General features: G+C 32.7%; 1 protein-coding gene across 3 annotated transcripts in view; it reads right to left on the bottom strand.

Moving 5' to 3' along the window:
- The window catches only part of LOC114339852 (zinc finger C2HC domain-containing protein 1C-like), a 252,552-nt gene that overhangs the window by 44,873 nt on the left and 183,326 nt on the right, over positions 1 to 24,353 (bottom strand). For 2 of the 3 annotated variants that reach the window (XM_050659306.1, XM_050659307.1), the window contains 2 exons: positions 10,148 to 10,535; positions 9,065 to 9,342 (listed from right to left, as the gene is read on the bottom strand). In XM_050659306.1, coding sequence (XP_050515263.1) covers positions 9,065 to 9,342; positions 10,148 to 10,535 — 666 coding nt within the window. Of the gene's footprint in view, positions 1 to 9,064; positions 9,343 to 10,147; positions 10,536 to 15,705; positions 15,840 to 24,353 lie in introns of those variants that run through there. The other variant, XM_050659305.1, reaches the window with a different exon arrangement.

The raw sequence follows: 24,353 nt of genomic DNA on the forward strand, positions 1-24,353 counted from the left end.
GATATTTGACGTGACATTTTGACAAAATTTAAGGAAGATTGCAGTGTGTTTATCCAGGCAAATGATTTTTTTTTTATTGAAGGAAATAAGGACGGTAATAGATTTTATTTTATTTTATGGGAGAAAACAAGAAAGAACAAGGTACAATTTAGATTGGGTTAAGGGGTCTAAAAAGGGGACTAAAATACAATGATTTTTATACTTATGTGAAGGAAACAGCTGGTTCTGGTTTATTTTTTTTAATTAATTACTTACTTTTGTTCTTATAAACTATTGAAATCAAAATTAATATTTGTATGTAAAAAGGGACTTAAAATTTTGTTGACATTATATTCTCTATAGTTATCTAGTGTTTTATTTGAACTGTCATGTCTCATGCTCATCTAAATCAAACCAACTAATTAAAAAATAATAATTCCGACTGAGAAATAGCTGTGGTACATTTTTGGCGGCCAACTTAAGGGGCTTTTCAACCACCCGAGATTTTTATTTTTTTTTAGATAGTTCAAGTAAGACATAGGTTACGTAGAGTTACAGGAGTTGAAAATTAATAATCAAAAGTTAAATGTACTTTTATTTAAAGTGAGGTAGAGGTTTTCTTGTCTTATTTTTTTTTGTGTATTTTAATTTCTCTAAAAGAAAATGTCGTTTAAACTTGATGTTGACCGTTTGGTCAAAGACGAACTTGAAGTTGAGTTGCAAATGAGAGGTATTATTTTGACTAATTGTAAGGTAGAAGAGTTAAAGAGTACTTTGCGTAGTTGCCTTGTTTTAGAAAAATTTGGCAAAATCCCTAACTTTGATTTACCTCCTGATATTCCTGCTGAGTTGACAAGTTGTGAAAATAAATTAAAAGAGATTCTGAATATTATTAATGCTTTTACAGGTACTGCAAACCAAATAAGAAGGATTGAGACTAAGTTTGCACATCTTTCAGATAGATTGAACCGTATTCACAGTACAGACACTGATGAAATGTCAAAGCGTTCTGCATTGTTAAAGAAATTGATGGATTTGATAGGTGAATATACTACTAAGTCTAATGTTTTGAAAACTAGTAATGTTGTTTCTGTAGAGATGCCTACTGATCCTAATTTTTATCATCATATTGATTTATCAGGTCTTAATTTAAATGACCCTAATGGTAATTCTACCCCTACTCGAAATATTTCTGCACCGAATGTGAGTAACCAAACAAATCAAACTTCGAATTCAACAGTTAATCCCATTGTTTTCTTGCCATCTAATAGTGACTTTCCTTCAGAACCTGTATATAAGTGGGGAATTAAGTATTCTGGTAAACCACAAAATTTTTCTGTTTTTCTTGAAGAAGTTGAGGAGTATTGTAGGTCACGTAATGTAAATAAAATTCAGTTATTTTCTTGTGCTAGAGATTTATTTACTGGTAACGCTTTAGATTTTTATAAATTGTATAGGAACTATGCTAGCAACTGGGATAGTTTAGTGAGCTTAATGAAGGAAGAATTTACCCTTTCTGCAGATGAGATCTGGCAGGATATTCTTCATACTACTCAGGAATCTAACGAATCTATTGGTATGTTTGTTGCCAAGATGACCAGTAAGTTCGAACAAATGCCAACACCAGTTCCGGACAGTTTAAAAATGCAGGTGTTACTTAAAAACATTTTACCTTTTTATCAGGAAAGATTAACTTTAGTCGAAGTAAAGAGTCCTTTTGATTTAATTGATTTGTGTCGAAAAATTGAGCAAACTCGAATTAATATTGAGTCGTTTAAGCCTTCTTCTAGTAGTAGAGCTAATTCTTCTCGTCATCACGTTGTACAAGAAGTAGAGGCGTTTGTACCTAAATGCTGGCGCTGTAATGAGTATGGTCACGTGGTTAAGGACTGTAAGAGGCCAAAACGTGTGTTTAGATGCTTTGGTTGTAACAAAGAAGGTTTTACTAAAAATAATTGTCCTCAATGTAATTCACAGAATCGTAGCAATAATTTTATCTCGAATCGGAATAGACAGTTAAAGGTCGATAAGGAAGAAGGTAGTGATAATTTTTATTCATTTAAGTTAGTTTTAGATTATATTTTAGCACAGAGTAATGACAGTGAATGTCCTTATGTAGAAGTTGATATCTTAGGTAAGACAGTATTCGGTTTATTGGATTGTGGAGCCAATAAAGTTTTTGTAAATATGCCTACATGGGAGATTTTACGTAGTTTAGGTGTACATTTAAAAACTGTTCCAGATGGGTCTTGCAGAGTTGCGGATGGTAGTCAGAGTCCTTTATTAGGTGTAGCTTCGGTGCCTATAAAACTTCGTGATGTTGTTAAGGTAATTGATGTTTTCGTTTGGCCACAGTGTAGACACTCTTTAGTACTAGGTGTAGATTTCTGGGTGCGAATGGGTATTGTACCAGATTTACGAAAAGGAGAGTGGTTTTTCTCTTCGGAAGTTATGAGTGTTCCAGTGGTTAATTCGATACAATCGGAATCTGAACTTCTACCAGAGCAACGTAAACAGCTTAACGAACTCGTTGATTCTTATTTTTCTAGTATCGACCCAGACAAATTAACTTGTACTAATGTAGTTCAACACAAAATTGTAGTTAGTCAACAAGAACCAATCAAGCAGAGGTTTTATCCGGTATCACCAATTAAGCAGGGTATGATCAACAAGGAGCTGGAGAAAATGCTGAAGCTTGGTGTTGTCGAACAGTCACACAGCGGATGGTCTTCACCAGTGTTGCTGGTACCTAAAAAGAATGGGGAATGGCGTTTTTGCGTTGATTTTAGGAAAGTAAATCGTGTTACTGAGCGTGATGCTTATCCTTTACCCTATATAAATAGCATTTTAAGTAAGTTAGGTGGAGCTAGATATTTGTCAACAATGGACATTAAGAGTGCCTATTGGCAGGTGGGTCTTACTGAAGAGAGCAAGCAGTACACGGCGTTTACTGTGCCAGGGCGTGGACTTTTCCAGTATTGTCGTATGCCTTTCGGATTGCACAACGCTCCAGCTACGTTTCAAAGATTAGTAGATAATCTATTAGGTCCTGAACTCTCTGAGTATGTTTTTGTGTACTTAGATGATATATGTCTGGCTACGTCAACTTACGATAAACATATCGAAGTCTTGACAGAAATCTTTGCCAGATTGAAAAAAGCCAATTTGACCCTTAATAAAGAAAAATGTTCTTTCTGTGTGTCAGAACTTAAATACTTGGGTTATGTTGTTAACTCTAGTGGTCTGTCTGTAGATCCGGCAAAAGTAGAGGCCATTGTGAATCTTCCACGACCCACCAATGTCACTGAAGTCAGAAGAGTCCTTGGAGTTATAGGATGGTATCGTAAGTTTGTAAATAGTTATTCAGATCTTATTTCACCTTTGTGTAGATTATTACAAAAGAACAAGAAGTTCGTTTGGGACAAAGCTTGTGAGGAAGCTTTTCAGAGTATTAAAGACGCTCTTGTCTCAGCACCTATTTTGTCTAGTCCTAATTTTGACAAACCTTTTTACGTACAAACTGATGCGTCAGCGTATGGTCTTGGAGCTGTCCTTACTCAAAAGTATGATGAAACTGAACATGTAATTTGTTATTTGTCTAGAACTCTAAATAGAGCCGAGAGAAACTATAGCAGTGTTGAGCGTGAATGCCTCTGTGTTTTGTGGGCGTGTGAAACTTTACGAGCTTATCTAGATGGTTATAAGTTCTACGTAATCACTGATTGCTACTCGTTGTTATGGTTGGACAATTTGAAGGACCCTCAAGGACGACTTGGTAGATGGGCCTTACGTCTGCAACAGTTTGACTATGAAGTACTGCATCGCAAAGGTAAGGATCACATAGTTCCTGACACCCTTTCGCGAGCTTTAGAACTACCTGTTGATAGTGTACATATGATAAATTCTGTAGAAATAAGTAATGTTCAAGCAATAAACCCCGAATGTGACGAATATGATTTTTCTTCTACCAGTGATAAATGGTATAAGAAAATGTGTAATAATGTAAATAAAAATCCTTTAAAATTTGTCAGATGGAGACTAGCAAATAATAAGTTGTATAAATATATTGATCAAGATTTTCCGAGTTTAAGAGATGATTGTGAATATTGGAAACTTGTAGTTCCAAAAGATTTTCGAGATAAGATACTTCAGAGGTGTCATGATTCTTGTGTTTCAGGTCATTTAGGTATCTACAAAACATTTCATCGTGTATCTCGCCTTTTCTATTGGCCTTTTATGAAAATGGACATTACGAAATATATAAGGAAATGTGAGGTTTGTTTAAGGACGAAGCCTGAACAGAAAAGTCCTGCAGGACATATGGGACAGGCTGTCGAACCCACAAAACCTTGGGAGATCATCAGTATGGACTTATTTGGACCATTGCCCAGAAGTTCAGCTGGTAATACTTGGATTTTGGTAGTTACTGATAAGTTCAGTAAATTTCCTCTTTTATTCCCTCTGAGAAAGGCAACTGCCACTTCTATAAGTAAAATTTTAAAAGAAAATGTATTTCTTTTGTTTGGTGTTCCCAGAGTCTTAAAATGTGATAATGGAAGTCAGTTCAAAGGTAATATTTTAAGATCTTTTTGTCAAGAGTTTGGAATCAGATTTCGTTTTACTCCAAATTTTACCCCTCATCCAAACCCTACTGAACGAATTAATCGTATCATGAAAACCATGTTGATGGCTTATGTTAAAGATAATCATAGGTTGTGGGATGTTAATTTACCTGAACTAGGTTGTGCTATTAGAACTGCCAAACATGAGCTGACAGGTCAAACACCATACTTCATTAATTTTGGTTGTGAGATGATGACTCATGGAAGTGAATATCATCTAAAAATAGGGAATGAAGAAAATAAACAACGTGTGTATGATCGTTCTAAAAATATGAATAGGTTGAGAGACTGGGTTAAGAAGCGGATTGATAAAGCTTCAGATAACACCAGAGAAAGATATAATTTAAGAAGAAGGGATGTTCATTTTAAGGAAAATGATTTAGTTTGGAAAAAGAACTATGTTCTTTCTGATAAAGCTAATTATTTTACATCTAAGTTTGCTGATAGATTTGTTGGACCTTTTAGAGTAAAGCGTAAGGTTGGTTATTGTACATATGAATTAATAAATGATAATGGTAAGTCTATTGGTCACTGGCATGTGAAAGACTTGAAACCTCACCCACAGAACTCTGATAGCCACGTTGAATCGGATTCTGATGTAGATAGTGTAACATAGTATGTATTTTTAACAAGTTTCTTTGGGATTCAATTCAAAGAAACTTAATTTTCTTTCCGGAAGGAAAGGTGGAGTTATTACGGTTGAAAATTTAGTAGTAACGTTTGTTGAGTTTTGGTTGTTTATAACCGATTATTTTGTCCTTGGAGGATGTATAATTTGTATGTTTGGATGTATATGCTTTTTGTGTGAGTCAGTGAGAGAAGATTTTTGTTGTAGAGTTTTTTGTTTTGAACGCCTTGTTAGCAAATCAACAACGTTCATTCTTTTTCAATAACGATATTTTGAGAAAGCACTTGAAGCCTGGTCGGCGATTTGGATTCCCAGTTTTTTAATTGAAATGGTACTTTTTCAATCCTTTGGTGGGATGTACTGGGAATTCTCTCATTGAGGTATCCGTTGGTGTGCTGGAAATTTGGGGCACGTAAAGATTTGTCTTGGAAAATCCTCTAGAGATTAATTCGATGTTTATTGATGGCCAGGCTGAGAGTCGTGTAATAGACCCTTTTGTATGTTAAAGGTAAGCTGAAGTTATTTTTGTTCAGTTTATTGGTTCTCAGTTTTAAGAAGTTAGTTCAGTTATTTTTATTTTCTTTTTCTTTTGCTAGGGTGTTCCGGTATTCAGTAATTGTATGTATTTATCGATCCTGAGGCTTTAAAGAAGTAATAGAAGTACATTTATTTACCAGATTTACATTTATTCAGTATATTGGAAATAATAAATTTGGCAGATTTATTTAGAAGTTCGATATTTGACGTGACATTTTGACAAAATTTAAGGAAGATTGCAGTGTGTTTATCCAGGCAAATGATTTTTTTTTATTGAAGGAAATAAGGACGGTAATAGATTTTATTTTATTTTATGGGAGAAAACAAGAAAGAACAAGGTACAATTTAGATTGGGTTAAGGGGTCTAAAAAGGGGACTAAAATACAATGATTTTTATACTTATGTGAAGGAAACAGCTGGTTCTGGTTTATTTTTTTTAATTAATTACTTACTTTTGTTCTTATAAACTATTGAAATCAAAATTAATATTTGTATGTAAAAAGGGACTTAAAATTTTGTTGACATTATATTCTCTATAGTTATCTAGTGTTTTATTTGAACTGTCATGTCTCATGCTCATCTAAATCAAACCAACTAATTAAAAAATAATAATTCCGACTGAGAAATAGCTGTGGTACAACAGAGATGAAAATACTTCGACGAATATCAGGCAAAAGTCTGTTGGATAGTGAGAGAAGCGAAACCATAAGAAGATCATGCAACGTAGAAGACATAAAATGGATGGGTGACAAAACGGAGACAGGAGTGGAACGGACACATTAGTAGAATGGCAGAGGATAGGATAGTACGAATAGCACGAGATAAGTCAATAAGTCACCAAATTGACGAATAATTATTGGCAGAACAAAGAAGAGGATGGTGCGATAATCTATACAATTTAGGAGGCAAATATTGAAGAATAATAACATGCTTTAAAGCCTCCATACAAGAAGGAAGAAGAATATATTATTTTTTATAACAGTACTGTGTACTTATTATTTCCTTCAAAAAAAAATCTGGGTAGACGTAAAAAAAAATTCATAGTTTTCCACGTAGAAATGTGAAGGAGTGATTGTTCTACCCTGGTAATTTTGATAAAGGCGCTTATCAATATTTTGCACGACGGCGCCGAAATTACTTGGCGCGTCCCTGCTCATTCAGTTAGACAAAATTTGCTGAAAGAATGCCGCTAATACTTAAAAGTATTAATAACGAGACACATTAATGCAGAAAATGCCGACTATACATACCGTGTAAACAAAATAATGAAATATTTAATAACGATATACTGTCTACCGAGGCATTGAACAAAGAAATATTACAGTGAAATGTATTCAAGACAAAAGTACATTTAGCAGTTTTTTCTGTAGTTAAATTAAATTGGTCATTTGTTTTATCAATCGACTGCTCTTTTGTTACTCTTTGTGTTTGGTGATATACACTACTCCAAGAAATTGACGCATCACCTTAAAAACGGGTCATTTTTATGTCTTGAATTTCCTAAATCTTTTGTCCGATTGAAGTGATTTTTTTAATATGTTAGAACCTTTTTCTTTAACAATATCGCTATAATAATACTATTGCTAGGCAGGTAAATAGTCATTGTATACCGGGTGTACCAATCAAACTGTGTTTTTTTTTCTCAAAGTTCGCATCACCCTATAGAATATTCTAGCTTATAAAATATTAAAATTAAAACCCAACTATAGCCTCATATTTTCTTAACATTTTGTTTTTTGACTCATTCGCTTATGTTGGAAAATAAAAAGTTAGGTACTTTTTTAGCTAGCCTTGTTTTTCATCAATACAGGGTGTTTTTAAATTAGTATGGCAAACTTTAAGGGGTAATTACTCTGCAAGAAAAAGTAATGACAGTTTGCTTTTAAACGTATGTTCGCAAATGCCTCGTTTCCGAAATAGGGGATGTTAAAATTGTTCTTACAAACTGACGATTTATTTATTGCCCTAAAACCGGTTGAGATATGCGAATGAAATTTGGTAGGTTTTAAGAGGTAGTTATTACGCATTTTTGACATACAATTAAGATTTTAATATTCACCAATGGCGCGCATACCTACGTGTAAGCGTTTTGTTTAGAATTACCCCTTTAAAATTTACCATATTTATTTCAAAACAGCCTGTATTGATGAAAAACATGGCTAGTTATTAAAATACCTAACCTTGTTGTTATCCAAGCGAATCAATAAAAAAACAGAATGTTAAGAAAATATCAGACTGTAGTAGGATTTTAATTTCAGTATTTTATAAAGGCTAGAATATTCCACAGGATGATGCGAACTTTGAGAAAAAGACACAGTTTGATTGGTACACTCATTGGTACCGGTACGGTATCCGGTACCTATTGGTACAACGACAATTTACCTTCTGGCAAGAATATTATTACAGCGATATTGTTAACGAATAAATAATTCAAGCTTCAAATTTACCTACTCTGTTACGTTGTTCTAAGATATGTAATAGGCTAGTGGGCAACTGCGAGACTTGCAAGACTCTTGCTGCAAGACCAAGACCAAGGCCAAGACCTGGAGCGCAATACCAAGACCAAGACCAAGACCAGGTGTACTGTTGCAAGACCAAGGCCAAGACTGTCTAAGTCTCGTCTTGATCTTGCATTTGGGCAACACTAGATACTATAGTATCTTTTATAATAGCACGTTTTTATTTTTGCTAGAACAAAATATAAAATTAAAAACTATTCTGTTGTTTCAATTCCTTTATCATGAAAGAACTTTGTAATCGATTTTAAACTCGTATAAATCACAGAAAATGTTTAAAATGGTACAAAATTAATGAAATATGTTTCAAAATAATAACTGTGATATACATCAGTAGAGCTAATATTATATTAACTTAAAAAAATATGAAATACAAATATTCTATATAATTAAAATAAACTAAAACAAATAAATAAAATTGAACACCCGGGTTTGAACCGGGGACCAGTCGATATGCAGTCGAATGCTCTACCACTGAGTTATATCTGCTATATCCGCTTTATTCGCTGTTGATTAACGTACTGTACAACGGGATCTAAATGTTATTGGATAATTTTCATTTAAAACGGCTTAAAATTCAAAACAAAACTCAATGCTTCCATGTAAAAGCTGTTGAATATTGCACTATTATCGAGTTCTAAGATATTCTGAAAATTTCCTATCTAGCTAGCCGAAAGTATGTTTAAAATCGATTATAAAATTTCCCGGACACAGTGACCAAGAGATACACAAAGAACAAGTGAAGTATATAAAAACGTTTTAAAAAAAGGAACATTACTTACGTTTTCAGTTCTAGCGGTAACTCCATTTGTAACAGGACTTTTTGTGTATAACTTTTTAACAGTTCCATTACTATTATTATTATTAGTTAAGTTATTGTCTTTTTCATATAATTGGGTGTGGTCAACTTCATCGAATCCTATACGAGGCATCTCTTCGTTTTCTAAACTATCACTTGAATTGTTATTATCCAACATTTCTATCATTTCTCTGTAGGACTTGGAATGATATGCGTCAGTCCCATCATCAATATATCTATTAGTTTCAAAAGCTTCTTTACCTAAAAATCGGATGCTGTGTTAAAATATTTAGTACATTATTTCACGGTTTTTGCTGTAAATTTTAAAGAACCGCTTGAATTGAGATAAAATTTGGCATACGCATAGCTAACACGTCAAAGAAAAAAAGTGATATGGTGCCCACGTGTGGTTTTGCCCCAGGGGTGAGTTTCACCCCATCTCAGGGGTAAAAAAATATATGTTTAAGATCAGTCGCGAAATGGATAAACTGACTAATTCTAAGAAACTTTTGTTCGATAGAGTTTTTCACCAAATCAATACTTTTAGAGTAGTACTAAAATAGAACTGGGAGGAACATGTTGCCAGATTGAATGACCTACTTCCAACAAGTTGGTCGGACGACATCGAGCGCATGCTGTACAACTGGATTAGCGGTTCTCAATATCGGATACTGAGAAGAATAGATAAAGAGAAGGAAGTTGAACTTAAAATTAAAGAAAGAAAACTACAGTATCTCGGACATGTGATGCGGGGCGAGAAGTATGGCATCCTTCGACTCATAATGCAAGGAGAGATAGATGGCAGAAGAAGCATCGGAAGAAGACGAATTTCATGGTTGAAGAACCTGAGAGAATGGTCTGAATGCAGCTCAAAAGAACTATTTGGAGCTACTGCCTCAAAAACTAAAATAGCTATGATGATTGCCAACCTCCGTAGCGGAGATGGCACCTGAAGAAGAAGAATATCGGATGCAATGGAATTATTTACGGAAAGTGCTTATGTTCAGCAGTGTACTCAAAACGGCTAATGATAATTATGAAGTTGATGAAGATGATGATTACTTACCATTATCATTTTCATATAGCCTATTTACAACTTCTCTTTTTTTAACCAGTGGTTTTCCATTTCTTATTACACTAGTACTACTTTGCACAGTGCTTTTGACAGTCGTTTTCACAGTTCCATTTTTTCTTTCAATATTTATGTTTTTAGTATTACTTTTTGATTTTAGTGGCTCTAGTGGGTAACTTTTATCGATTCCAGCCTTTTGTCTTCGTTCATCGAACATTTGGCGCACTTTACCTCCAAGCAAACCACCATTTGAGGAATGTAGACTATCGTTACTGCCGGCACTGCCTCTTCCAACTCTATCAAACGCTCTTTGTTGTTGATTTTCGTATAATTTTAGAAGTTTTTCTTCTTTTTCCTGCATCTGTTTTTGTTGAAAACGAGCCTGAAACAGAAAAATAATTATTTACTAACCGTAAATAAAGATTTTACAGTTTTATTATATTAATACGAAATTTTGAACTGCATATTTTATATTTAGACTAGACCTGTATCAGTTATACAGGGTGTCCCTCAGGGAGTTCCTCAGGGGGTGTCCCTCAGGGTTATCTCAGAGTGTCCTGAGTAATAGTCTAAGAGCTAGTGAACCCTCCGACTAACGGTCGTCCTGTAAGTCTAGAAATTTGTCTAGTGATAATTCATAGCACACCAAGGCTAAAAACCATGACCTGGCACATGGTACAAAGACGCCAGGTACGATAGCCGAATATCCGACATTCGGATGAGTTCGCGCATGACGTCACAATGAGAGTGATTTTAAATATTCCCCATTTAAAACATTAGCACTCGGAGCACAATTAGTTTTAAATTGGTCATAAAGAGTCATTTTAATAGATTAATATAATTTATGTTTAACTATTTCGGATTTATTAAAATGTATGTGTTTTATTATTTTGATTTAAAAAATTAATTAACAATACAATGAAGAAAAATAAATTTCTAAAATAAATTTGCGAGTTATATTTAAAATTTTGTTTGTATTCGTCGCTTTTTAAATAAATTTTACGGGCTGGTTTTTGATTGGCTTGTCTTATTTGGCTCCAGTGTTAAGGAGGGGATCGAACCATGGGCATGCATATAAAAATTTGTAGGTGGGCTAGACGTGAAGATGTTGCACATTACATTTTGTATACTTTGGATGACAATATAGAGTTTAAAGCACCCGAAAGGCCATAGGGGGCCATGCCCCCCTACCCATATGTATGGGCGCCTATGAATCGAGCCTTCAGTTATTTGCAAGTAAACAGATGAAAATAATTGATGTCTGAAACAAAATCACAAAACAAATAAAAACAAGACTTTAAGTTACAATTTTCTTTAATTTTCTCTTATTTCTCATATTTTCATGAAGTGTTAAGTTTAATTTTTTAATCCCAAAATACATGCGAGACCGAAAGAACAGGTGTTTGGTTTTGTAATCACATTCAATCTTTTCAGACAAATCAATCAGTCTTTGCAAATATTTTTTCCCTGATTTTAGTGAAGTCCAGACCCATTGAAATTATTAAATATAGTATCCAGTTGTTGCATTTTTACCACCAATTCTTCTGGAGGTTTCTTTAGGCCCCCTTCGGAGACTTGGTCAATCCACGTGTAAGTGGAAATATCCGTACTTTCAGGCAAATCTAACTTCTTGCAGATATACCCACTGACATATTCCAATGCATCATATATTGTAATTGGTTTAATTCTTCGACGTCTGCATCCACTTCTTCTTTTTCTGCATCGTCAGATAAATCTGAGAAAATATTCTTATTAATCCTAAAAATTTTCATGCACTTGCGAAGAAGGTCTAGAAACGTATAATATAAATACCTAAATGGCAGTAAATATATACATGTGGCAGTATCTAAATAGGTATCTTTTTTTATTGCCCAATGCCCAGCCGGGGTTAAGTCACTGTAAGATGATATTAATTTTTTTCTAATAACGTTCAGTCGGAACTATTGATAACTGATACAAATTTATGTCAGAATTTTGTTTTGCGATAGGGCAAAATTTGATGAATAGGTAATTAGGTATTACTTTGGTCTTCAATATAAAATACTATACACAGCAATTTTGACATTTGAACTACATATTTAGCATAGGAAAAATATGGAGTAGGTATATACCGACATATATAGCGTAAATTGTAATTAAGAACATTGGATATAATTTATATAATATTTCAAACCATCAAATCACCAATGTTATACATAAGTATATAGTTATCCATCTTTAAACTCCAATCATTTCTGTAAAATTGAATAATTTGTTGACCGAATGAAATTTCAAAAAATTAATTTGTACATTATTTATTTATTAACGGTATCCATTTACAAAAGTTTTAAGAAAGCTATACTTTATAAACAATAAATTTTAAACTATTAAACATTTTAGAATGTTAAACTACAACAAACTTATTTTAAGATACCCTTCAGTTGTTTTTTAAATAAACTAATTTTGGAGACAATACATTAAGGGGTAAATAGTAATTTTTCACACTAACAAGCCTATTGATCAACTTAAATCTCACAAAAATCTCCCCAAAAGCTAAAAAATCGGTAAAACTCCCATATAAACGTATGTATTCCAGCAGCAGCTACTCTCATTGTGACGTCGACAGAACGCGGTCAGCTGATAGTCGCATGCGCAATATCGTACCTGGCGTCTTTGTACCATGGACCTGGCAGGCATCAGCCGTGCACGTGCATCTACCAGGTGAATCGAACAGTGCATCGTTTAGGGGTAAAATAAACTTTCTGCTGTAAGGTTTAAATTTAAATATGTGTTTGAGTAAGTCATTTAGAAGAAATATGTACAATGACAGGCGATTCTGAGGAGCATAAGACCTTGCCAGGCCAGGGGAAAGATTAGGGGTTTTTCTAAAATTATTTTTTTTGCATCGAACAAATTTTTTTTAGGTTTTTTGAATGATTCCAAACAGAAAAGGTTTTTAGTGATTTTTCTCTTTAGTTAATAGTTTTTGTTATATAAGCGATTGAAAATTTTGAAAATTGCGAAATCGGCCATTTTTAACCCTAAATCGGACATTTATCTAAAAATTTCAAAGTTGCCAAGGTAGGTAGATATTTTTTAAACATTGATTGATGAAATTCCAAAGAGTTTTTTGCAATACAATATCGGAAACCCCTTTGTTTTTTAATTGTTAATCAAGCGGGCGCGACACTGTAGTGTAAGTGAGGACGTTTGAGTTGGCATAAATTAATTATCTCGAGAATGGGCAAATTTCAAGAGAAATCCTCAGACAGGTCGATTTTTATTTTTAAATTAGGACTTTTTGGCGTATATATAATACTAGTGACGTCATCCATCTGAGCGTGATGACGTAATCGATGATTTTTTTAAATGAGAGTAGGGGTTGTGTGGTAGCTTATTTGAAAGGCTATTTAATTCTCTATTCAATAATATAAACATTAACATAATTATTTATACAGGGTCTACAACAAAATATTTTTTATTAAATTAACTTTGATTAAATTTGACAAAGAGAAGAAAATTGTTTTTTGTACACCCTGTATAAATAATTATGTTAATCTTTATATTACTGAATAGAGAATTAAATAACGTTTCAAATGAGCTATCACACAGCCCCTACTCTTATTTAAAAAATCATCGATTACGTCATCCCGCCCAGATGGATGACGTCACTAGTATTATATATATGCCAAAAAGTCCTAATTCAAAAATAAAAATCGACCTGTCTGAGGATTTCTCTTAAAATTTGCCCATTCTCGAGATAATGAATTTATGCAAACTCAAACGTCCTCACTTATACTACAGTGTCGCGCCCGCTTGATAAGCAATTAAAAAAACAAACGGGTTTTCGATATTTTATTGCAAAAAGCTCTTCGGGATTTCATCAATCAATGTTTAAAGAATATCTACGTACCTTGGCAACATTGAAATTTTTACATGAATGTCCGATTTAGGGTTAAAAATGGCCGATTCCGCAATTTTCAAAATTTTCAATCGTTTATACATATAACAAAAACTATTAACTTAAGAGAAAAATCACTAAAGACCTTTTCTGTTTGGAATGATTCAGAAGACCCAAAAAAAATTTTTCGATGCAAAAAAAATAATTTTAGGAAAAACCAATAATCTTTCCCCTCGCCCGGCAAGGTCTTATGCTCTTCAGAATCGCCTGTCATTGTACACATTTCTTCTAAATGACTTAATCAAACACATACTTAAATTTAAACCTTACAGGAGAAAGTTTATTTTACCCCTAAACTATGCACTTTTCGATTCACCTGGTAGATACACGTGCACGGCTGATGCCTGCCAGGTCATGGTTTTTAGCCTTGGAGTACTATGAATTATCACTCTAGACAAATTTCTAGCCTTACAGGACGACCGTTAGTCGGAGGGTTCACTAGCTCTTAGACTATAATAATACCATGATTAAAAATAGATTTTTGTTAAAAAAGTATTTTTTTCAAGAATGGTTTAAACAAATTAGACTCCTTACTAATTACTAAATTTACAAACAAATTACATATTTGTGATGTACGTAGAAATTACATACAAATTTAAAAAAGAAAGATCAAAATCCATTGAGTTGATCTGGAGATGCAGAAAATTGTATTCATTTGAAATTGCTTTTTCGGTATTTTAACTCGGTGGATTTGTAGGTTCCCCCTAGTAACCGTTTGAACCTCATTTTTGAAAAATCGTAGAGGGTGATGTGGAGATAAAATGTTTGTACAAATCTTTTAACAAAAAATACAAATCCCATTCTTGCAAATGGCATTAATGAGATTCATTAATTATTATAAACAAATTAGCTGCGAGTTAAAAAAACGCATGCTAACTTTGTTCCAAATGAACCCAGGTTAAATTTCTTTTGAAAATTCGTATTAAAATACTAGCTTTTCGAATATATAAAAAGATTATTTCTACGGATAATATTTTTGAAGTTATTCTAAATGTTTATAAACTACAGAATTTCAAATAGGGTTTTTGGTAATATGTATTAATTAATTTTTTATCTTTTTTAATACATTTTGATAATACCATTCTTCTATTTTCATACGGCATACTATGTTCATTATTTTCTGTCTTATGTTATTGCAAGATAAAGGTCCCTGGGATAGACAAATAGAATAACTCTTAAACTAATTAATGGATCGGTCTCAACTTTTAAGGGTTTGTTAAATACCAAAATACCCAACTTTGGGTGAAACCTAAAATTGAACGTTAAATTTAGTAAAAGTGATTAACTAAAATCGTTTTTCATTTATTTTGCAATTTGCGAAGCAACAAATTGACTTTTTACCATTAAAAAAATCGGCATTTTGAAGCTTTTTTAATGTTATAAAAAATCATATTTTGTAATTTTATGTCAACTATTTAGCTTGTGCAAAACATCGAAAAAGTCGCGTTTTTTGTACTAAATGGTTAGCATATTATTAAAAAACGGACGCGAACTCTAGACAGGAAACAGGTAGGTTTTCTTCCTATAGCTCTACAATAACTAAAAAAGTAGTCAGCTATCTGATAATTTGACTCTCCTGAGAAAATCCTTATTTCTCTGGACTAATACTCACATAATTTGTTTTAACCATCTCTGATTGTGGACTTTTAAGATACTGTGCTGCCCATGAAGTCTCTAAATCCATTGACACAACGTTATTTAAGCTGGCCGATAAATATTTGTTCATTTTTTGCACAAAAATAGAATTAGCGTTGTGTACTTTATTTTAAACAATACCTACTGTCAAGATTGTCTAGTGTTAATATATTTTTGTTCTAGAAAACAAATAAAAGAAACACACATACAGTCGGAAAAATGAAAGAATTCCCATGCGTCATCGATGATATGCATACGAATCGAATCAAAAAGTTCTAGTCAAAACAAAGTCTAAACTAAGATAATACTGAAAACAAACGGATGTGACTACTACCCCACCGTACGATTTTTCGCTACGTCAGAATATGTTAAAAATTTTTGTGATGTTATTCTTTTTCTGAAAATATATATTTATTGGTGATAAATGTTACTATTAGTACCGTAATTAATTATTTGATATAGATTGATAATACAAAAATAATGAGTAAGCAAATATAGTATTATGAATTTCTCCATTAAGTGATTAGAGCTGCATTAAGTGATTAAAATGAAAGTAAACTTAATAAATTTAGATCATTAGGTATCCAGATCATTTTCCAAACATTATCTGCAAATAAATGTATATTCGTAAAAACATATTAATCTGTAAGGTTCATACACTATGATTTAAAAGTCAGAGTAATATGTACACGTTTGGCGAACTCATAGACAGCAGAAGTTAACCATATTGACAGATGATTACTTACAAATTTTGTTGACGTATTTTAATTAAATACTTACCAAACCAAAAATACGATATAATATCAAAATAGCTCTTAAAAAAACTGAATTTATTTAAGTAAATACGACTGATTATTAACATTTATAAACTCTACCGAACCTGACCCAGTTTCACTGTCAAAGTGACAGAAATCGAATCAGTCAGATTATAGTTGACCAGCACGATTACTCGAATAGTAGTTTATACAATCATTATCTCTACTCATGTTGAATGTTTTTCTAAGAATGACATTAGAAGTACAGAAATAGTCAAGTGTGAGTTTAAATTTTCTACTAAATTAATATAACTACGTTGAACAATTGTATCGACGTCTCACTCTGTCAATTATAAATATGTAACTGCGTATGTCTTGGATAACGTTTTTGCTTTGTAGACAACACTTAATAATCTATCTCTCTCGTTTGTTATTTATAGAAAAAGGCAGCAAATCCAAAATATGTGCATGATATGATCGTTCATGGGTATTCTTTCATTTTTACGACTGTATATTTTACTCATTCGTGTCGTTAGAAACAAAAGAATTATTTTCCAGAACAAATGTTACTACTTAAAATACTTAAATATTGTGATTGTGCATTGATAAATTAATCAAAAATCGTCTCTACTTTCTGATAATAAAAATGACACATTTCAACCCATCACTAAAAACTTTTACAGGTGTCAGGTGTCGCGATACAAAAAATTGTCGGAAAACACTCGTTCGAACATCCGCGCCCGATTTATAAACTAGACCTTAACTCTAGCGTGGATTTGGTATGCATGAGCAAACAACCCCCATTGACGATTGACGAACATGCGCTAAAGGGGGGCGGGTTGTGAGTGCAGGAACTGGGGTTGACAGGTATCTGTGCTGTGGTGACTGGGTTAAAAATTATTATGTTTTGTTAGTTGATGTTATGAGGCCACTCCCGTTAAAAAAAAAGAATGTGTGTAGCTACCTACTTTGTACGCACGTACATATTTTAAACAGTTTAATTGTATTTTTATTTAAATATTAAACTAATTTTAATACTTACTACTTTCCAAAAACAATACCAAAAATAAAAAAAATAGGAAACACTCAGGTTTGAACTGGAGCCCTCTCTATCTGCAGTCTAATGCTCTACCACTTACCTATAATCGCTATGTTTTTATTGTATTACAAGCTTTCTTGGACATAGTGACAAAGGCCAAGTGAAGTAGGTATATAAAAGTGTTTTAATATATAAAAATGTTTCAATAATACTTATTATCTTATTCCCGAGCAAGTCCAAAGACACAAAAATTGTAATAAATATATTTACTAAGAACCCTAATATATTTTTTCACACCATTTTTTTTTATTTATTTTTTATTTAGCTAATGCCTCGACAACTAATGCCCATTGGCATGGTAGGTACGGTGAATTATTGCAATTAGGTACCTAGTGTCATGTGTAGTGTGTGTTGAGTAAGTGTTTTGTTATTTTGCAAATTCGACGTCATTGTCTTTGCAAAGAGACGCTAATTGTATCCGAACGTCTGCGGTCCCTCCGGTGAGTACCGATCCTACTTTTTCACACCTTATTTGCACTAATACATATATAACTTGAAAGATATAGCAACTAACTCCATACTGTTGTGTGCGTATGCGCGTGGGGTTTTAAAAAAATTCACTGTCAGCGTTTTTTCGAATCGGGCCTAAAGATGTAAAATTTTTGATTCGGTTTCTTTGTGGATTCCTCAACAAAAATATCTCCTTTATAAATCAGAAAAGTGCCGGGCGAAATTTTCGGGCAGAAATTTTTTAAACAGTTTTTTAAAACCAACTCAAAAGATCGCCTATTTTTGCCCCGAAAAATATGTTTGTATGATTTTTTGAGCCATTAGGAGTGTTTTTTCTCAAATGTTGATAATTTTCGAGACATTAGGTTTGAAATCACATTTATATAATTTACTATATTTGAGGTTGTTAAGTGCCTAAATTGAAGTTTAAACAAACTGAATATCTCAGATACAGAATTCACCATCACTATAAAAATTAAAATGGTAAATAGTTATTTAAATCTGAAACTTTTCTTGTTGGAAGTTCTTTCTGGTACATCCTTAATCTGCGACTTTAACAATTTATAAAACAGCAGACGACGAATGAAGTTTAAACATTCAATTTTAAGATTATGACCGTATTCGGAATATATTTCTATATATACCATTATTTTTTTAATTATTATTTATACGCGTCCAGTCGGCTTTTAAGCTGACGCACTCAGCAGCGCGCCGCCGCCCATCACTCTATATGTTGCCTCTCTATCGCACTTATTATATATTTTATATTATACATACTTGTCCCAAAAATTCTCGACAAATATTTGATATTCAATAATTTATTGCCAATGTGCTAATTAACGCCATCGACACTATACCAATCGTATAGCGCGACAGAGACGCATTATATAGACTGACGCGCGGCGGCTTAAGTCGACTGGATTTAAACACTTAAAAACATTTAAAAAACAACGCTCTAAATTGAAGTAAGCGCCGACTACTCATGTGAATCTTGAAGTGGAATGTTTAATAAATGTAGGCACTTGGCATCATCAAAAATAATTGATAATTATCATATTATTTAGAGTTTTCAATCCTCGAAAATGCGTATTTATACATCTTCAAATTTAAAATCACTTATAACTCGAAAGAGTGAACTTTTTAGAAAAATCGCACGATACTGTTTTTAAATACTAAATATAGAGTGTTCCAACGAAAGTTTGACCCCACCCCCAGTAACTCAGAAACCAAGAGTTTCTTCAGAATTTAAAAAACATGTAAATTTGTATTGAAAGGGGGATGAATTTTCATTTAAAATCGTCTTCCTTTCCCTGCCCCGCATCAACCCTCAATTTTTTTTTAAATAGCAAGTGTGGTCGAGTGGCACATCATTTGAAAGATATTTTTTTTCTCCACAGAACCCTCTATTTTTTTTAATTTGCGGAATAATTTTTAAGATAATTTTGGATTTAACTAATTTATAATAGATTTGTTAAGTCCAAAATTCTTTTCAAACTTATTACGTAAATTAAAAAAAATAGAGCGTCGTTTATAGTAAAAAATAAACTTTCAAATGAGGTGCCACTCGACCACACATGCTATTTAAAAAAAATGTGGTGGTCGATGCGGGGCAGTAAAGTAGGGATGGCGGTTGTGAAACAAAAATCCGGTTAGCGGTTATACTTTTTTTTTACGTACGGTTTAAACTGGCGGTTATAACCGGTCAAAAACCGGTTGTTCCAAAAACCGCTTTTCGGTTTTTTTAATCAAAAGCAAATACTCAATAGGTTATAATGTTATAATCAATAGGTTATAATTTATATTGCACTTTAGTTTGCTCAATTTTCCTTCCGAAGCATTCCCCAACCAATTCAACCTATAACATTTTCCCAGGCTCTTTCAAATTAACCTAAAAATGGTCGAAAGTACCCCAATCTCTGATTCGTCGCTCGTTGTAGACGGCGTCGGCGTATATTGCGTTGTCAATAATTGGGATATTCCCAAAAGTGATGATCCTACCGATCTACCGAAATGTCCCTTGGATCTATCGAGTTTAAAAAATATCCAAATGACTTGTATTTTACGTAAAAATAAATTCGATAAACCAATTCATTATTTACTTCTCTATTGCAATCAAAAAATTTCAGTAGGTAATATTTTTTAATACTTTTGTAATTTCCTAAGAATTATTTATTGTTTAAAAATTACATAATGGAGATTCCTAATCGTATTTCGGTATTTACATTTCATACAAGAGTCTCAAGTACTCAAGTATAAACAATTTTTTAGATGATGGTTGGAATATCGATTTCAAGCAGATCACTTACTTTTTTATGTAAATATTATCATCTAAATCTAAATACAGTAGAACCCCGATTATCCGTGTGCAGATTATCCCGGCTGCGGATTATCCGTGCTATGATTTTCTATTACTGAAGTTGCATTTTTGAGGTTTTATCAAAATAGCGTCACTGTAAATCACTCGACGAAAACTCTATACGCGGAGAGGGAGACTCATAATGAAAGATTTATTTTTTCTGTTGTCTTTTTATGGTAGGGCTATATATGAAATACATATTCGGATTATCCGTGCTTTTCATTTATCCGTGCCAACGTCCGGTCCCGAGGAGCACGGATAATCGGGGTTCTACTGTACTTAACTATTCCCAAAATTGTTTCATAAAAGCTGATGTGACTCTTTCGTTCAGCTCTCTATTAGTAAATAAAAGTTGAATTATGGTTGATTAGGTTAATTACTTCGCATATTATTTATAATACATATGATTGAGATCGAAAATAGATAGAAATTTCTTCATTTTTCTCTAAATTATTTTTTTTCCACAGGTAACTTATTCGGTTTTTCACCGGTTATTACTTTAAAAAGAAAAAACCGGTTATAACCGGGACAAAAAACAACCGGTACAACCGGTTGTTTCGAATTAAAAAAACCGGTTGTAGTTTATAACCGGTAGGTTTTTCCCATCCCTAGGCAGTAGGGGGTTACATGAGTTTCTGGGGGGTCAAATTTTCGTTGGAACAGAAAACAGAAATTTTGTATTAGTAAAACTAATACAAAATTTTTTGTATTAGTTTTACTCCTATCTGAGTACAGAAACGACCGTGTTTTAGTTGGAATTTTGCCACGTTGGACAGACGGGTATTAAGATGCAAATTATAGATCATAGATCTTCGCTTAGTCTTCTTTAATCTAACATTCGATTAGTTTGCAAGTAATAGAAACCACGAAGGCGCAACCAGAGACTTGGTCCCATTAAGAGTATTATTTTTGTTCGGAAATAAAGCTTTGAATTGTTTTGGGCAGATGTCGCTACGGCATCCATATCGAGTTATGTATTTTGTCGTGATTCGACATAATACGGTAAACTAAAGAACTAGCAAAAGAGGCGCCAGACAATCTTTCCAAAGATCTCCTGGCAGAAGTACATATATCGCAGTTTTTTTAGAATAATTAAAGATGACACAATTAAATGAATGGACTTTCCAAGGAACAAACTACAAAAGAAATTGGCCCAATATAAGAGTTTGCCAATTAAATAATAGAAGGTATAAGTAGAGCATAATGTCAAATTAGACTATTAAAGGATAACGATGTTGATCTGATCGCAATACAAGAAACACACATAGAAAACAAATTTCAACTAAGTTTTCGTTTATAACGTTTATAAAAATTAATTATTATTAATAATGTATTGTTATCTTTCTTTATATACAAAAACTGTGATATAGCCATACACGCTAAATCAAATAAATAATACTAAAAATTGGAAAAAATCCTTTGTAAAAGGTATAAAAATTTTTTAAAATCCCTTTAACGGGCTACATCACAACAAAACGTTTTCGATTTTTATAAGAAATCATCATCAGTGGTAGATAAACTGGATGCTAGCTGAGCCACCAAAGAAAAATATCCGGGTAAAACCCTTTAAATATAACATAGATGCGTTAAAAGTGCAAACTGTAATAAAATGCCTTATGATGGTCACATGACAACTAGGATAATAACCTAAGGTAATGTATTGAAATTTCCCAATACGTGGGATCCAAATTGAGTTCATTGATTTGTTTACATTCCAATGACTTAATGGCAACTCCAAAAAGTAATAGACTATCGTCTATCCCACGGGTTGGGAAATTTAAATATATTACCTTAGGGCATTATTCTAGTTGCCATGTGACCATCACAAGGCATTTTATTAAAGTATGCACTTTTAACGCATCTATGTTATATTTAAAGGGTTTGTACCTGGATATTTTTCTTTGGTGGCTCAGCTAGCATCCAGTTTATCTAAAACTGAAGATGATTTTTTATAAAAATCGAAAACGTTTTGTTGTGATGTAGCCCTTTAAAGGGATTTTAATAAAATTTTATACCTTTTACAAAGGATTTTTTCCAATTTTTGTGATTAATGGTATACAGCCAACTACAGGAGAAACATTTTCTTTTCCTTGTGGATTTTTTTTAATAATACTAGTAGACTCGGTTTATTTTAGTTTGTCCAGAGATATTCATATATTCATGATTTCTAATAAGAATGAAATTATTAGTAAGATTGTTTATTGCGCTATGTGAACAAACTGAAATATAATATACCTCTTGCTTTTGTTTCACGGCGAAATTCTTTTCGTATGTACCTTTTTTCTTTATAATTGACCAAAAATGATGATCTTTTGAATTTGTGTAAAAAAATTGTTAAACAATTTCTGCCCAAAAATTTTGATCGACACAATTTATATTTGTTTAAAGGGGACACTTTTGAACAGGAATCCGCAAATATAACGAATCAGACAATTTTTCTTCTGGAGCGGCCTTACAACCTGGATTATCTGAGATGATTGCGTTAGAATGGTTGTGTTTTGTACATAGATATATAATACTCTAGATTGCGCCCTGCGATCTTAAAATGGGTGACGGTTGCGACAGAGATAAATGAGCCTATTTGGTCGGTAGTCTCTTTTTAATTTAAGGGGAATATCGACGACGTGAATATTCCACTTTATCGAGTAATATGTGTTGACAGTTGGAGCGGGTGGTGACGGAAAATGGTCTTTGGTCTTCGGACGTGGATAATCGTGGTTCGAATCCCTTTACTTTTTTTTACTTTACTTTTTTATTTTTATTTAATCAATATTGCGTTTATTAGATATTTTTACTTCTGAAAAATGGACCTAAGTAAATCTAGCAGATAATAAATGTATGTATAGTAAGTTAATATTAGAATACATAATTTGTGAACTGCATAGTAAAATAAAAGTCATTCGTTATTAATATAAATTCGTCCTTATTCGAATGATGTGAATGTTTGTTTTGCTACTACTTTTTTAAAAAATTGTAACAGTAGTTTCATAAATAAAAATAATGTCTAATTGAATCGGTCATTTCAAAAACAGCAAAGTCCACAATTTTCAGAGACTAACTTTTTGAGAGGAATAGACTACTTTAAGATAAACGTTGTGTGCAAAAGCGACACCAGTCCAGTAAAAACATTAGGAACAAAACTACAATATAACTCTGAATTTTGATGTCATCCATTTCATCCAACTTTCGACTATATAGTTAGTTTTCTTTGCTCTTCTGTAAAATTAGGAATATGTGACTCATGTTGTTTTTGAAATGACCGATTCAATTAATAAATCGATGGTACATTATGTTGATATTAATTATTGGTAATTTTTTACGAATATTTTTAACAATAGGGAACTTGCACTAAAAAATTTTTTTGCATAAACCTATTAATTTATGTTTTAAAATGTTATATTCAAAATATTACGTCTTAACAATGAATAGTGTACGTACAACATATGGTCAAAGTTCCGCGCCTAAAATTTCCGTTTCAAACAACTTCAAAAGCGAGAGCTGGGGTCTGAAGTCACAGGTCACTCGTATCGTTTGCCCGTTCGGTGGGCTATTGCATTTAATGCAGTTTGCCCATAGATAAATAATATAGTTGAAATATCTTGTTTTACTCTGTGGCAAAAATGATTTTTTCTGTGACAGGCAAAATATTAACATTTTATCTCTGTTGACATGTATCAAAAAGTTCTTTTTTATGAAATTAGTTTTGTCGTTTCTTGTGTTGAAGAACAAAGAAGAAACAAGTAACTTAAAAATAAACAAAACTTTTAGTACCTAATAAAAGTAAGAGTAACTAAAAAGTATTGGTGCTACTATAGTATGCGGTCTACAGTTGGGTTTGTACTATAGCTTGCGGTCTACCGAGGGATACGGTGTAAGTATAAGCTGAGATGATAAATATATTAACTTGTAAAATTACAATAATGATTCTTCTTATTTATGCGTATTATTAACACAAGGATTTTGTT

Source organism: Diabrotica virgifera, chromosome 8, assembly GCF_917563875.1.
Source record: "Diabrotica virgifera virgifera chromosome 8, PGI_DIABVI_V3a".
NCBI lineage: Eukaryota > Metazoa > Arthropoda > Insecta > Coleoptera > Chrysomelidae > Diabrotica > Diabrotica virgifera.